Source organism: Cupressus sempervirens, chromosome 4 (genome assembly GCF_028749045.1).
Source record: "Cupressus sempervirens isolate cs-2001-9-10 chromosome 4, ASM2874904v1, whole genome shotgun sequence".
NCBI classification, from domain to species: Eukaryota; Viridiplantae; Streptophyta; class Pinopsida; order Cupressales; family Cupressaceae; genus Cupressus; species Cupressus sempervirens.
Window position 1 is genome coordinate 120,961,938 of NC_143121.1, and position 17,320 is coordinate 120,979,257.

The following is a 17,320-nucleotide window of genomic DNA, read 5'->3' on the forward strand; positions in this document are numbered from 1 at the left end:
AAAAAAAAATCTCAAACCGACTAGTTTAACACATGCCACCATGGTAATTTCAGTCCTCGGTTATATATAAAATGGAGCCACTAATGTACAACATAATAAGTTGAGGTCGATTCATTTATGCGCTCTTTTATAAGCTGTGAAACTAGAATTAAATACCGAATTTTTTTTTTTTAAATAGTGTATTTCAAATTTTAAAAAATAATAATTAAATTAAAAAAAAAAAATTTAAAAAATTTATATAATTTGAACTATAACTATATCTTTGTAAAAATGATATTTATTTTACAAAGTCTAATTTTATATTTTCTTTACAACTATTTATTTTATTTATTAAATATTTATTATTTCATAACATATTGAAAATTTTGTCATATTTAAAATGACTTTTGATATCTATGTTCCATTATTTTGCCAGAATATCATTATTATTTTACTATCAAAATTTTACTATTAAAAATTCTATAGATAAATACATAAAAAATGTTACTCGTTGAATCTATAAAGTCAAACATTTATAGACTTAAAAAATAATATAAAACTTTTTCGATTAAAAAATAATATTATAATTTTTTATACTTACTAATAAATTAATAACTAAACAAAATATACTTATACTTTAAACATTAAAATTTCACATTTGTAATATTTTACTTCTACTTTAAACTAATTGCAAATTTAGTGTTTAACAAACATTAAAATAATTTTTCACTTTGCTCTTTTGACTAAAGGCAGGGAGTCGTGCTCAACCAGAGCTCTTGTTAGTTATAGACTGAGTCGTGCTCAACCAGAGCTCTTGTTAGTTATAGACTAAGTAATATTTAATAATAATGTGTTAATATGACATCACAATAATAACAGTTTATTAGAATTTAGAAAAATCTTAATATATTTTTAATCCATCTACTATTATTTGTACTGATACTCCTAGACAAACAAAACAGATAACATGTAAATGCAAAACTGGTTTGAGATTTTAATTGCTGTACTTGGGTCCCAACCTATCTGGCTTCTAGAAGAACAAACCCCCTCTTCTACGCATACAAGCTAATTATCTGTTGATATGATGAACTTCGCATTATCTCGCTGACGCAAATAACACGCGACTGGCAGTAATTGGCCCGGTTTTCCCAACTAGAAGCTTCCTCTAAACTACCCTGCTGTTTGGTACGTTTGACTAGTTCCCATGATCGAGTTTATCTCCCTCGCTCTTGCTATAAATTGATCACAACTCCCACCGTTTCTTCAAATATCTTGCTACCAAAGACTTTTTCTGTTCAAGAGGGTCTGAAATATATCAAAATTCATTTGGTTACCAGCAGAGTCAAGCTGAAGATGGGAGGAAGCAGCATTTTGATAATTGGAGCCACTGGTTACATTGGTCGCCATGTGGCCAATGCAGCCCTTGCTCAAGGCCACCCCACTTTTCTTCTTGTTAGGGAATCCACAGCGTCTAACCCTGAAAAGGCCCAATTGCTGGACTCCTTCACATCCAAAGGAGCCACTCTGCTATATGTAAGTTTACCCATACAATTGTTTTTACAATCACACCATTCAACAACGAAAAATGTTTTTCTTAGTAATAGTTTTGCTGTTTTGGAACACCCAATGCAGGGGTCCATGGATGATAAATACAGGCGTTGTACAATGTGTTTTTCTTACAGTTAATGCTATTTGGGCAATACCCAAATGTAGGGATCCGTAGATCATTGAGAAATCCCATTTTCGAAATCCATTCAAATAACAAACGCACAATGCTTTTCTGACCCATATGCTATTTTGGATCCATAAATGACAATTCAAGCCTTGTGCAATTTGTTATCAATAACGCAATGTTTTTCTTACCCATAATTCCTTTTTTTTGGCAATACCCTAATGCAGGGATCCATAGATGACTATGCAAGCCTTGTGGAGGCAGTGAAGAAGGTGGATGTGGTGATTTCCACCGTGGGTGCTATGCAGATTGCAGATCAGTTCACTCTCATCAAGGCCATCAAAGATGTTGGGACAGTCAAGGTACAATTCATATCTATGATTTAACCCATGTTCATGACTAGGGTTTCCAAGTTCAGCTTTCCTGAATTGAATGTATGTGCATCTTTTGCAGAGGTTTTTCCCATCAGAATTTGGGATTGATGTGGACAGACACCATGCAACGGAGCCAATGAAGAGTATGTTTGACTTGAAAGTTAAACTACGCCGGACTATTGAAGCAGAAGGCATTCCATATACATACGTTGTTCCCAACAGTTTCGCAGGCTACTTTCTTTCTAATTTCTGCCAGCTTGGCCTCACAGCTCCTCCAAGAGACAAAATTGTTATCTATGGAGATGGAACAGCCAAAGGTATTGTACTATTTTCAGTTTTGGTGATCAATGAAAAGCATTCACTTGCTGGTGTTTCTTGATCTGGATTAATCTTGGGTTGTAGGACTCCTTTTTGTCAATCCTAGGTTCTATCATAAATTCCCCTACTAAATTAATTGTTATAACTTTTTGTTGATTGAGGATCTGTAGAGTTCTTTATTGATTCATGATCCGTATCCCTAGATTTATTCTGTCTGACAAGAGTACTGTATTGATTCATGATCTGTATTGCTAGATTTATTTTGTCAGTTATGATCTCTGACATGAATGACAGGCAGAGCAGCAAATAGGTCAGGGTTTCTGTTTTTGGGATTTTGCTTGATCTTTTGCCTGAGATGTTTTTTGTTTTGGGGATGCAGTTGTGTATTCAAAGGAAGAAGATATTGGGACATTCACCATTAAGGCAGTGGATGATCCAAGGACTTTGAACAAGATCCTCTACTTGAGGCCTCCTGGCAGTACTATATCCACCAATGATCTTGTAGCCCTTTGGGAGTCAAAGATAGGGAAGACTTTGGAGAAGGTCTATCTATCTGAGGAGCATGTTCTTAAACTAGTTCAAGGTAAGGGTTGCAAATCCAATTTGATGGTTTATTGTTAAAATTGGTGGAAGAAATATTAAGCTAAGGAATGTACTATTTAGGCATTCTGAGTATTAGTAGGATTTTATTGAATGCAAAACTTTTTATGTGAGGGTTTTTTTTTTATGCAAAAATTTTTATGTGAGGGTTTTTTTTTTTAATGATTGATTTGTTAATAAGTAAGGATATGTTTTACAACAATTCAATTTATGATATTGTTATTAGAATTCAACGGAAGTGGCTATCCTTCATACAAAATTCGTCTTTGATCAAAATTGAAAAAATAAAAAACAATGAATTTTGATAAGTAGGAGATAATTTCCACAGCAAGTCAAATTGTGATATTGCTATCAGGATTTAACACTGATTTTTGAGTCAAACTCATTGACCCATATTTCATGAGTAGTGATTTAACGGGAATCCATCTCTCATGCGAATAAATGAAACACTTAGCACTCATTGGATCTAGGTGATGCTAATAGGGGTGAAGCACCAAGACTTCCCGGGAGGTCACCCATCCCAGTACTACTTCCCATCCCAGTATTACTCCAGCCTGAGCACACTTAACTACAGAGTTTCCTCCATGGTTAAACCCAAAGCTTGCAACCCCATTTGCAAGCTTAACAATGAATTTTGTTGAAATTTTCATCATTTGTTCTTCATGATCTGTATGTACTGTAATCGAAAACAGCAAAAAAATGTTAAAAAATTCACTTGTTTTTGGAGATCTGAAGGAAAAAAAAGACATTTGGTGCATTCTGTTGGAACATAACCTGTGCCAAATTCAATTATGTAATTTTTGTGTCAAATGCATTGATCTATGTTTCATGAATATTAGTTCAGAAGAACCTATCATCTTTTATTAGAATGAATGATACACTAAACATTCATTTTAATGAGTGATGTGTTCTTATGAATTACTATCATGAAACATGAATCAACCAATTTGACACTTTAACTGCACCATTGAATTTTACTAACAATATCATAATAAGACTAACTTATTAGTATTGTTTGTCCAAATAATTCTGTACAATATCTTGTGAAATTAACATCCTGCTACACTCTGTTTGGCCATGCAGAAACACCAATTCCAGGGAATTATATGATATGCATTTATCACAGCATTTATGTGAAAGGGGATCAAACTAATTTTGAGATTGGAGCTGATGGGGTTGAGGCCAGCGCGCTCTACCCAGATGTCAAGTACACAACTGTTGAGGAGTATATCAGTGCATTTTTGTAAATCAAGTAGTATGGTCTTTGCACAAATGAGGAAAGACTAGCTCCAAATAAATGAGCATAAGAAAATATATTTCCTTATTAGCAAAAGGATACTTTGTGGTGTGTCCAATGCGTGGGAAGATTTACAAGGTGCTCCAAATAAACAGCAGGGTGCTTATTGAGGCTTGTTTAAGGGCATTTTTAAGTTAGACTTTTATGAAATCAATATTATGTTCTCTTTCTGAGTGAATATTGGTTTTTTATACTTAATTGTAGTTCTAAAAGCGTTTGAGGCTCAGCCCTTTTCCAGACGAACTGTTAATGACACTATAAAATATTTGAAGGCATAAGGGTACTGAAATCACATTCCGTTGTTACAGATGTTAAGTCTCATTTTGCAAAATTTAGAATTTATTTCATTTAAGAAAGTTCTGATGTAAAACAAGTATTGGAGATGTTTAAATTGGTTAAAGTGTGGTAGTGAGGGGAGTAGGTCCTTAATTTTTTTTTTAATGATTAAAAAAGTTTGTTCATAATAAAAAGATAAATAAAACTTCTTTTCATATTAGAGGATTAGAGGAGATGTAAGTACTTGAGATTTGAAAATAACTTTGAAAAATAGAAAAAATTGGATAAACAAAATCTTCATTTTGAAGAAAATATACAACTTCGGAAAATTCTCCCCTTCTTTCTTGTCTGCTTCTAAATTTTCCTCTATGTTTTGTTTTACTTGCATTCTATAGAAAATTTTACTTATGTTTATAGTTTCAAAGAGTGGAATAGAATAGCAGATTGTCTAGTCAAATGTGTTATCAAATCTTAGGTTGGAATATTGTGGATAAGAGGCAATTATCTTTGGAATGGTCTTTTTGGGGTTATCTTTTATATGTGTGATAGTTGACCTTTCATTCCTTAAATGAGGCTAACCCTCATTTTCAAATTATTAAGTCCTCAACGTGAATGGAATATTAATTCCTAAATGTGAATGGATTTATATATTTTATTCACTTTATTTTTTGTTTACACTCACATTCACTACAATCTGCCAATTTGTTTCCTAACATAAAACTCATAAAAAAGATAAGAAGTCTTTTTTTAATTAATGGTCTAATAAGAATGCTATGATAATGGGAGTCTTTTACCAAAATCAAGGCACTTTCAAAGTAAAGAAAATTTGTATTATAAATTGAAAGTTTTACTTTATCAATGCAAGAAGATCAAAAATACAATTAAGAATATATATAGTTGAATAAATTTAGTAATTCTAAGAGTGAAAAAAATATTGAATCAATTCATACATTTCACTAAATAAAATTTAAGATGACTTTTTAAATAATAAGAAGCAAAACTAAATATTCATGACACCCCAATTTAACAAGTAGCTCTTTACGAAATTAAATAAATAGTGAGCTAGATCTAAACTAAAATCTTACATTCATTTTAAAACACAGTGAATATTTTGATGAAAGTGTTAAGATTTATTATTGGCTGTATTGATCTTGTTGGAAATAAAAATTGAAATATGAAAAAAGGCAAGACATATATGCCTTTATTATTTTAAAAACTCTTCCCCACCAACAAATTGAGTGAATCTAGTTATGTATTGAATACTTATTTGAAGCAAATGTGTTAAACTCTAATAATAAATTTCAAGGTATAATTGTCATTGTAAGTTTAAAATTTGAAAGTAGCATTCTTAACTATAATGTATTAAATGTTAACATAGATTTACCAAAATGACAATAACATAGATTTATCAAGAAAATTGTAATGTGGGAAAAAACTTGCAAATATGTGATCTTCTATTGGATATAGCAACCAAGTTATTCTTTACAACACAACTTCTAATTTGCTTCAATAATATTACATATATAGAGCCCAATTGCTTTACTTAACTTGTGATAATAAAATACAAACTTTTTCCTCTTTGACTTTAAATCATGGATAAAATCACTTTAATTTTATATAACCTTACCAAAAAAAATTAAAAAATCTAGTAAAGAAAAAACAAAGTTGTGCCCAAAAATACAACTTAACCTTTGTTAGGATGTCTTTTATCTATTTGTGTTTAGTAATGTATTGGAGTTTCATAATCCCCTAATGTGCACAATCTCTGATTTAGTGGTACTCGATCTTAATGTTCAATGACTTGTCATGAAAAATTAGATTGTTAAAGAATTTGATGCAACTACGATATTCATTATGTACAATAAATGATTGTAGGGTCTAACTTTTGATCAAACAGTCTAATTAGAATATTTTGAAGTCACATAGCATCACATTTAGCCATGGTGGCTTCCATGTACTTAGTCTTTATAGAACTCTAAGCAACTCACTTTTGTTTCTTGTTGTACCATGATATTGCTCTTGATCCCAAATTAAAATCGCACCCTAGGAAATTCTTCTTGTCAACTATTCTAACTTTTCATTCTGCATTAGTAAACCCCTAGAGCTTCACTCCATGTTGCTAAATGTACATCAACCCATAATCAATTTTGCCTCAAATATCTAAAAACATGCTTTGTAGCTATTCAGTGCACATGTTTGGGTTCCACTATAAACTGACTGAGAGTGGCAAGTACTAAAAAAGTATTTTATTCAGCCGTGTTCAATTAAATAAAAAATATTTTAGCACTTGTACATTGTGTTACTTTTCTAAACAATATTTCTTTGACTTATTGAGATCCATATGATGCAGAGAGATCAACACTGGAACTCTCCTCGAGGGATTAAACACTCAAGAGACTCAAAAGTGGATCCTCTTTATATCTTAATAAAGTTTATACGGAGTTCTTCAAGCAAATCTTTCAATCTTCATAAAAACCAATTTGATTCTTCCACTCTGGTTATTTAAATACATGCATGAGACTATCCCTACGAATATCAAAGTAACTACAATCTGATTTCCATCAAAAAATCGATATTAACATCATGTCATATGTCGACATGCAAGATCAACTTGACATTCAAACCGGCTGTCACCTCGAACCTCTCTGTTATGAATTTGGACTGCCATTTCATATTTGATCAGATACTTATCAAATAGTTAAACAAATTCACCAATCTCACTCTTAGATTCATACGGCTGCATGTCTTGGAGAAGGGACTAAAACCTCTATGAAAACAAGGAATCAACCCTCAACAGCTTGGACTCAGCAGAATCCTCAATACAACAACCAAGCACGTAACAAGTCTCCCCTTTATGCTTCTTACTGACTTTCTTCTGCTGCTTTCTGCTCCGCTCCTTCCTCAGCTTGGGATGACGGTTCATACAAGCGGATCCCTTTCAGCTCCACAGTCACGTGGGAAGAGTAGATGTGAACAAAGGCTGTTTGAATAAGTGAGGCAGAGGCCGTATAGGGGATGAGGAAACATCACTCTCAAAACCCGTATTCTCCTGCAGGTCGATGGCAATATAACATAGTCTCCAGCTCTAAACTCCTCACGATATATGATGGACAACATGAATCTTAAAAGAACGTATATCTCTGTTGAAAAAAAAAAACACCATAGAAAACCGAACTTGCATAATGAAAATTTTTTCAAAACTTTCCCATTTCGAGTACTCTCTTTAGATATCGAGTTGCAATAGGAGAGAGGAACAAGACGAAAACTTAAACTTTTCTCTATTGCCCAAATTCGAATGAATCTCTTACATAGCCAACCGGCTTATTTAAAACTGACTCTCCTTTTCTAATAAAAGGATGAGAAACGTTTTTTCGTCTTCTATCCAAGAAAAGGATAAGAATCCAAAACTGCCTACTACCTATTATTGGAATCTGACAATCATTATCTACAAATTAAAACTATTATAATTTAAAGAACCTTCACCCGGTCCTAGGTGGCTATATCTGGAGAGCTCATCGAACTGCTACTCTAGGTATGTCACCACATGTAGGACATTTATTGAAAACATTAAATTTAAAACACACAAAACATAAACCTTTGTTATTCTATTTCCTGCTCTGTTACTGTAGCATACTCCCCTGTAGAAAGAATCTCAAGTCCACTTGAGATGAGATCGTGAACTAATGAACCATGTTTGCTAATTTGTCGCTCATCCATCCAAATAGCCTCTGTCATTGGTTTGTTCTTCCATTTGACTAGATACTGAATGTATTGTCGTCTGCGAGTTTTCTTTATTTTTGTATCTAGGATTTTCTCCAACTGAGGTGGTGCTGGTTTAGGTAGTTGTTGCAGATCTTCTGTTACTGAATCTTCATGTACAGCTTGTGTTTCAGGACCTCTGTATTGTGTGAGATCACAAACATTGAATATGGGTGAAATACCAATGTCTGTAGGTAACTGAATTTTGTAAGCATTAAGTCCATATTTTTCCAGAATTTGACAAGGACCAACCTTCTTAGGTAGTAACTTTGTATTCTTCCTTTGAGGTAACCTCTCTTTCTTCAGATACGCCCATACTAAATCACCAACTTTGAATTGTACTTCTCTTCTTTTCTGATCGGCAACTTCTTTGTACTTTTGATTTGAATTATGTAGCTGCAACTTGACTTGATCTTGGACCTCTTTAATAGCTTCAGCAAATTCTTCAGCATGTGAACTACTTGGAAAAGTATTTGGAAGTTCCCTCAGCTGTAGAATTCCTCTTGGATGTGTACCATACACAATCTGAAATGGAGATTTCCCTGTACTTCTATTCACTGTATCATTGTATGAGAATTTAGCTTGAGCAAGTATGGAATCCAACTTTTCTCCATGTTGTTTTGTAAGGCATCTTAATAGATTTCCCAAAGATCTGTTGACAACTTCTGTTTGACCATCGGTCTGTGGATGATATGCAGACGAAAATGATAAATTTGTGCCAAGTTTCTTCCAAAGAGTCCTCCAAAAATGACCCACAAATCTGTCATCTCTGTCTGAAACAATATTTCGTGGTAGTCCATGAATTCACACTATCTCCTTGAAAAATAAATCTGCAATGTATGATGCATCTTTGGTGGATTTACATGGTAAGAAATGTGACATTTTATGAACCTATCCACAACAACAAAAATGCTATCATACCCCTTCTGAGTTCTTGGTAATCCCATAACAAAATCCATACTAATACTTTCCCATGGTCGTGAAGGAATAGGTAAGGGCTGATACAATCCTGCATTGGTACTTTTACCTTTACCTTTCTGACAAATGGTGCATTCTTCCACAAATTTCCTCACATCTTTTTGTAACTTTGGCCAAAAATAGTGTCTACGAACCAGCTCTAAAGTCTTATCCAGTCCAAAATGACCAGATAATGCCCCACTATGTTTCTCTTGTATGATATTATCTCTCATTGAACACTTTGGGATGCAAAGTTGTCCTCCTTTGAACAATAATCCTTCTTGAACCAGAAAATCAGAATATTCCCTATTGTACCTTTCATCCAAATTAATACATGCCTGGGAAATGTCTTTGAAATCAGCATCATCAACATACATACCTTTCAGATTTGAAATGCTTGTAGTTTCCAACTGAATTTGTGACGTAGTCAAAGTTCTCCTGCTTAATGCATCAACAACCTTATTTGTTACTCCCTTCTTGTGCTTAATAGAAAATGTGAATGCTTGCAATGTCTCCACCCATTTCATGTGCCTATGATTCAATTTCTCTTGACTGTTTATGAAACTAAGTGCCTGGTTATCTGTGTATACAATGAATTCCTTGGGTAGCAAATAGTGCCTCCATTTCTTCAGGGATTGAACAAGTGCATACATTTCCAAATCGTATGATGAATATCTCTGTTTGGCTTCATTGAGATTCTCTCTGAAAAAGGCTATTGGTCTGTCCTCTTGACTAAGAACACCTCCTATGGCTATGTTGCTTGCATCACATTCTATCTAAAAGACTTTATTGACATCAAGAAATGCCAGGACTGGTTGTCGGGCCACTTTTTGCTTAAGAAGTTCAAAGGCTTTATTGGCTTCTTCTATCCAAACAAATTTGCACTTTTGCCCTCCTTTTATGGTGTTCAAAATAGGTGCACAAATCAAGCTGAAATTTCTCATAAACTTTCTGTAGAAAGTGGCTAAACCATGAAAACTTCTAACTGTTGCAATAGTTCTAGGAGTTGGCCAAGAAAGAATTGCACTTACCTTATCTTGATCCATCTTGAGTGTTCCCTTTGAGATCACAAAGCCAAGGTATGTCAGTTCCTCCCACATAAAGCTACACTTCTCCATATTGATCATTAACTTTTCCTCTTATAACCTTCTCAACACCAAATCTATGTGTTTCAGATGCTCCTCTTTTGTTTCGCTGAAAACCAAAATGTCATCTAGATATACTATCACAAACTTCCAGGTAAAATCCTTCAAAACTTCATTCATAAGCCTCATAAACGTACTAGGAGCGTTAGACAATCCAAATGGCATTACCTTCCATTCATACAATCCCTCATTTGTCTTAAATGTTGTTTTCCATTCATCTCTTGGCCTAATTCTTATCTGATGATACCTGCTTTTCAAATCAATCTTTGAAAAATATCTTGCTTTCCCTAAACAATCTAGTAAATCTTCTATTCTAGGCATTGGAAATCTGTACCTTATAGTGATCTTGTTCAGTGCTCTTGAATCTGTGCATAGTCTCCATGTTCCTTCTTTCTTTGGTGCTAGGACTGCAGGTACTGCGCATGGGCTTAGACTTTTACCAATCAAACCAGCCTCGAGCAACTCTTCAATTTGTCTTGCCGTTTCTTCATTTTGTTGTGGTGTTAGTTTATATGCCGCCTTGTTGGGTAATGTTGATCCTGGTATGAGATCAATGCAATGACTGATTTCTCGCACTGGTGGGAGACTTTTTGGTATTCCATCAGCTATAATTTCTTTGTACTTGTCCAGAATTGGTTCCACTTCGTCAAGTACCTTTTCCTTCTTCTTTTCTATCACTTCCACCTTCAAGTTTGAAGACTCCATCTCTGAATTTTCTTCCTCAGTCTGATTTTCAGCATCATTCTGTAATTTGTCTTTGAGTACAAGAACCAGTGCAAAGAGTGGGTTCTTCTTTCCTTTCACCTCTTTCAAGAATTCTTTCTTACCCATCACCATAACTTTGGCTTCTGCGGCTTTTGATTCTTCTTGACTTGGCTCAACTAAAGGTATCAGTTCAATGACCTTTCCATTCTTTGTAATGGTCTATGTATTCTTCATTCCATCATGATGTGCCTTGAGATCATATTGCCAGGGTCTGCCAAAAAGTAAATGGCATGCATCCATGTTAACAATATCAAACAATAATCTATCTTTATAGGCTCCAATATGAAATTCCACCCAAGCTTGCTCTTCCACTATAGTATGTTGTCCTTTATTTAACCAAGATATTTTGTAAGGATATGGGTGTTGTATTCTTGGTAGCTTTAACTTTTCCACCATTTCAAGAGACACAAAATTTTCTGTAGAACCAGAGTCTACCAATACCTTACAAACTTTTCCTCCAGATTTACAGGTAGTTCTGAAAATGGACTTCCTTTGTGGTGGTTCTTCTCTGACAGGCCTTTTCAACAGTGTTCTTCTCATCATAAGTGCTTCCCCTTTTTTTCGGATAACCATGACTATCTGAATCTTCTTGTAAATCTGCTTCTTATGCCAGGTGTATTCTTCTTTTGCCATGAGTACTAGAGCTTGCTTTTGCTGGACATTTGTGTGCCATATGACCTTCTTGATTACAGTTGTTACATCTTATTGGTCCATTTGTCCTTCCTGGTGATCTTCCTCTGAAATTTGGCCTTCTACCTCTGAAACTTCCTCTGAAATTATCAAACTTGTTAACTTCATTATGCAACTCTGTTTGTGGTTGAAAATTTTGACTTCTTCCTGTAAATGTACCTCTTCCTCTGAATGGCTGCCTTCCTCTGCCTCTGTTGTTATTTTCTTGTCTCCTTTTGATTTTCTCTTCCACCTTCAAAGCTAGTTGATAGCACTTAGCTACGGTGTTAGGACTCAGCAACTGCAACTCTTCTTATATGTTCATCCTCAAACCATTTAGGTATCTTGCTACCTTGATACTCTCAGGTTCTGCAAATTTTGACCTTAGACTTAACTTCTGAAACTCTTTTGTATATGTACAGACATCCATATCCCTTTGTCTGAGATTCTGCCTCTTCCGATGCAACTGTACCTCATAGTCTTCAGGGAGATATGTCTCTCTTATCATTGACACCATCTTCTTCCATGAACAGATCTTCCTCTTATCTTCCTTTACCCTTTCTTCTTGCACGAAATTCCACCATGTAAGGGCTGCTCCCTTCATTCTGGACTTGGCCAATTTAACTTGTTGTGATTCTGAAACTTTCTCACATTCAAAATGATTCTCTAAGGCTTCAATCCATTCCAACACTAACTCAGCATCCATCTTTCCTGTAAACATAGGTAACTCAACGAGTTTTCCTCCCAAAGCCTTTAAAGCTTTAAAAAATGGCCTCTCGTTCTCAGCTATTCTATCTTCTTCACTGTCAGGTACATCTTCCTCTTCTTCCATTCCTTCTTTCATTTCTTTCTTCTCAACTACCTTCTGCATATATTCCAACTTACTAGCTAGTTCTGCCACTATTCCCTTCAACTCTCTATTCTCGTTCTGGAGAAGTTCTTCTTGCTCCTCGACCTTCTTTGCTAACTCTGCATTGGTCACCATCTCGTTTGACCTTGCTAAAGAATCTTGATCAGGGGCATTCAACATATAACTTCACAATCTGCAACTCTCAGGCTCTGATACCAAAAATGATGCAGAGAGATCAACACTGGAACTCTCCTTGAGGGATTAAACACTCAAGAGACTCAACAGTGGATCCTCTCTATATCTTAATAAAGTTTATACGAAGTTCTTCAAGCAAATCTTTCAATCTCCATAAAAACCAATCTGATTCTTCCACTCTGGTTATTTAAATACATGCATGAGACTATCCCTACGAATATCAAAGTAACTACAAACTGATTTCCATCAAAAAATTGATATTAACATCATGTCATATGTCGACATGCAAGATCAACTTGACATTCAAACCAGTTGTCACCTCGAACCTCTCTGTTATGAATTTGGACTGCCATTTCATATTTGATCAGATACTTATCAAATAGTTAAACAAATTCACGAATCTCACTCTTATATTTGTATGGCTGCATGTCTTGGAGAAGGGACTAAAACCTCTGTGGAAACAAGGAATCAACCCTCAACAGCTCGGACTCAGCGGAATCCTCAATACAACAACCAAGCATGTAACAAGTCTCCCCTTTGTGCTTCTTACTGACTTTCTTCTGCTGCTTTCTGCTCTGCTCCTTCCTCAGCTTGGGATGACGATTCAGACAAGCGGATCCCTTTCAGCTCCACAGTCACGTGGGAAGAGTGGATGTGAACAAAGGCTGTTTGAATAAGTGAGGCAGAGGCCATATAGGGGACGAGGAAACAACACTCTCAAAACCCGTATTCTCCTGCAGGTCGATGGCAATATAACATAGTCTCCAGCTCTAAACTCCTCACGATATATGACGGACAGCATGAATCTTAAAAGAACGTATATCTCTGCTGAAAAAAAAAAACACCATAGAAAACTGAACTTGCATAATGAAAATTATTTCAAAGCTTTCCCATTTCGAGTACTCTCTTTAGATATCGAGTTGCAAAAGGAGAGAGGAACAAGACAAAAACTAAAACTTTTCTCTATTACCCAAATTCGAATGAATCTCTTACATAGCCAACTGGCTTATTTAAAACTGAATCTCCTTTTCTAATAAAAGGATGAGAAACATTTTTTCGTCTTCTATCCAAGAAAAGGATAAGAATTCGAAACTGCCTACTACCTATTATTGGAATCTGACAATCATTATCTACGAATTAAAACTATTCTAATTTAAAGAACCTTCACCTGGTCCTATATGGCTATATCTGGAGAGCTCATCGAACTACTACTCTAGGTATGCCACCACATGTAGGACGTTTATTGAAAACATTAAATTTAAAACACACAAAACATAAACCTTCCTTATTCTATTTCCCGCTCTGCTACTGCAGCACCATATGTTGACATATACCAACAAAATCATAAACTAGCACTTGCACCCAAAGGAGGTGCAAGGGGTATATCGATAGGGAAAATAAGTGCAAGTTTATATAAGATAAATGTGTTTGGGTGTATTAAATTGTAAGTATTCTACAATTGAGAATATTGTAGACATATTATGATAGTTTTTGTTAAACTGTAATATAGAACAAAAGGAAATGTAGAGGAGAAAAATAAAAACAAAGACATTTAAATTAATATGTGATTTCCCCACAATATGAACTATTTTTGAAGAAAAATAGTACAAGTATGTACATTTAACATAATTTGTAAGTTTAATATGATGTGTGCATTAAACATTAGTTCCTGTCTTGCACATTCACATTAATTAAATGTCACCATAAAAGATTAGCTATTTTTTTTTTTAACAAGAAAATATTTTAATAAATTAAAGAATATTATTTATAGATGCATGACATGAAATAGTTGCTTTAACTTTGGCTTTCAAGAGAGTTCCACAAAAGATTATTTGTGGTAAGATTTTAAGAATAATCAAGATTCATGCTCAATGGGTGTGCCCAAATGTTTCATCACCTTCACTAATGACAAGCAAAGCCCATAATAATGAACAAAATATCTCACATCAAGGCCCAATCAAACATTAAATCATAATTCAAATGCACAACACATCATTTTCAACCCCTAATTCTTCCCAAGGGCCCAAAACAACTTTTAAAGATTATTTTCTTGTGAAGAATCATATAGAACTCATTTTAATTATAAACAACCATTGAACTACAAACACTTTAAATTAAACCATTAAATTATGAAAATATTTAATTTAAATATTAAATCATAATTGCAATAAACTTCCTATAAAATGCATATAACTATAAGAACGTGCTTGTAATAGAATCTTGACATAGAGTCAAGGTCATTGAACACTACCAATAGTGGTACCTAGTGTGTAATGTGGGTCTCATAAATATATAGATTGTAATCAACTATGCATGATGAGGCCAAGCTTAGGGATATTTTCCAATGTGTCCTCTCTGAGAAACCACCATTGGGGAATAAGCATGTTTAGACCTATTGAGACAAGTGGATTCAATTCTTTGTATCTATAACCACTTTAATACTCACATGTACCCAAATGAAATATATGAACAATTAGAGCTATTGAAATGGAATTTTATTAGCATAATCATATTTATTTATTTGAACATTATGATGCCACCCATTTTATAAATACTCAAAATTTATAACATAACCATAATAATATCATCTCATGGCATTCATGAAATAGCCAAAAAGTCTTCCTTAGAGGGGCAATACAATATCATGTCCATTCATATTTAAATAAGAAGGTTATTTAGTATGCAATGTATGCACGTGCTATGCTTCAAGTTTACTAAGTGAAGCCCTCATGGAAATAGTGAGATCATGTCACCACTAACCTCATAATAAGCCACTTCAATCTAACATATATTTTTTACTACACTAATTAAGATTTTAATGTGAAATATAATTCTTTGTACACCAAAGCATCAATTCAAAACCATAATGCCTTCTTTCCATAACAAGGTTGGAGTGGCACTATAATTTGTCATTAAAAGTGAAAAATAATACATGACGATGCAAGGAGAGGTTCTTGGTTGTTATGTTTCTTAATATGGGATACAAGTTAATCCTGTGAGGAAGTTAAAGTTACAAAAAACCTTAATGTGTCATCCAAGCAAAAGGATGTATGAAATTTTCTAGGACATATTGGTTATTAGATAAGTTCCACTATGTAGTAAGATTGTACACCATTATACATTACTAGATATTAGGTGTTTGTACACACTAATAATTCAATAATAAGATAATAAATAAACATGTTATGTGTGGTAGGTTAGTTAGATGGTTACTTCTACTATAGATTTTGTATAACCATGCTAGATAAACCTAGTAGGGCCAAGTAGTTGTAGATTTCTTTTTTAAACATGGTCATGATGAAGATGGATACCCTATTATGATGGATCCTTTTATAAATGAGCATCTCTCTATATTCCAAATGCATAACCCATGGTACTTAAATATTACAATTTAAGTAGTATCAGAAAGAGTTCACCAACTTACTTCTCTTTTAAATAAAAATGTTGGCTATTAGAAACGCATTTTCCATACTCTTAGTTGTTTGGATACCAACTGTACATTATGCCTAATGATTGCATGAGGGTATTCGTAAGGGAGGATGGTATAGATGATATTTTTCATGCTATTCATGATGAGCCATGTAGGGATTACTTTGTAGCTTTGTATTCTTTCATGAACACATTGAATATTGGTTACTCTTGGCCATTACTACACATGTATTTGATAAAGTATACAAGATAATTTCATTCATTTTAGTAGATGGGGAGCTTAAAAGATCATATAAAATGCCACTACATTCTCAAAAGTAGTGATCACATCATTTGGTAAATGGGGATAATCTTCATATGTTTAAAAGATCCACTATCCAACAATAAGGAGTATATAAAGTTATTTATTGATTAATTGACTAAATGGGATGAGGTCAGAGGGATAAAGCATAAATAAGCAATAAGGTGACAATATTCCTTTGTGAAGGAATTCTTATGAGATATGGAGTTCTCAAAGAGATAATATCAAATCAAGGAAGACAAGTCACATTGACTCTCAAAGACATTGATGAATTTGTGTGTGGATGGGTAGGAAATCCACTCCATATCATCCATAGGTCAATAGAAAAGTAGAGTTGACAAATTATAGGTAAATATATCCTAACATTATCACTTAAATAGTTTCTATACATAAAAAGAACTAGGTTTCAGGTCTACATGGCCACATGGAAGGTAACTACATGTTTCACCTTATTTGAGCTTATTTATGGGTAGAGAGTTTCCAAAACATAAAACATTGAGGACACCATTGGATCTTGGCATTGATCACTCTAAAGAAAATAAATTGTTGATTATGACACATAATTAATTTAATGAAACATGAAAAAATTGCTCCATCAACATAACTAATCTAATATTAACATATAAAATAATATACCATATATGTAAAAGAAAATAGTTTGAAGTTTACTATTGTACATTGATTACAATTGTAGATATAAGGATTGATAAGGGAAGTTTAAGACACATTGTGTT

General features: G+C 33.9%; 1 protein-coding gene across 1 annotated transcript; it reads left to right on the plus strand.

Moving 5' to 3' along the window:
- Positions 1-1,244: 1,244 nt before the first annotated feature.
- LOC149560220 (phenylcoumaran benzylic ether reductase IRL1-like) lies at positions 1,245-4,518 on the plus strand. The gene is made up of 5 exons (XM_089824548.1): positions 1,245-1,512; positions 1,879-2,013; positions 2,105-2,342; positions 2,723-2,926; positions 4,027-4,518. Exons 1-5 carry the CDS (start codon positions 1,333-1,335, stop codon positions 4,188-4,190), a joined length of 921 nt encoding a protein of 306 aa, XP_089680674.1. The 5' UTR covers positions 1,245-1,332; the 3' UTR covers positions 4,191-4,518.
- Positions 4,519-17,320: the final 12,802 nt, after the last annotated feature.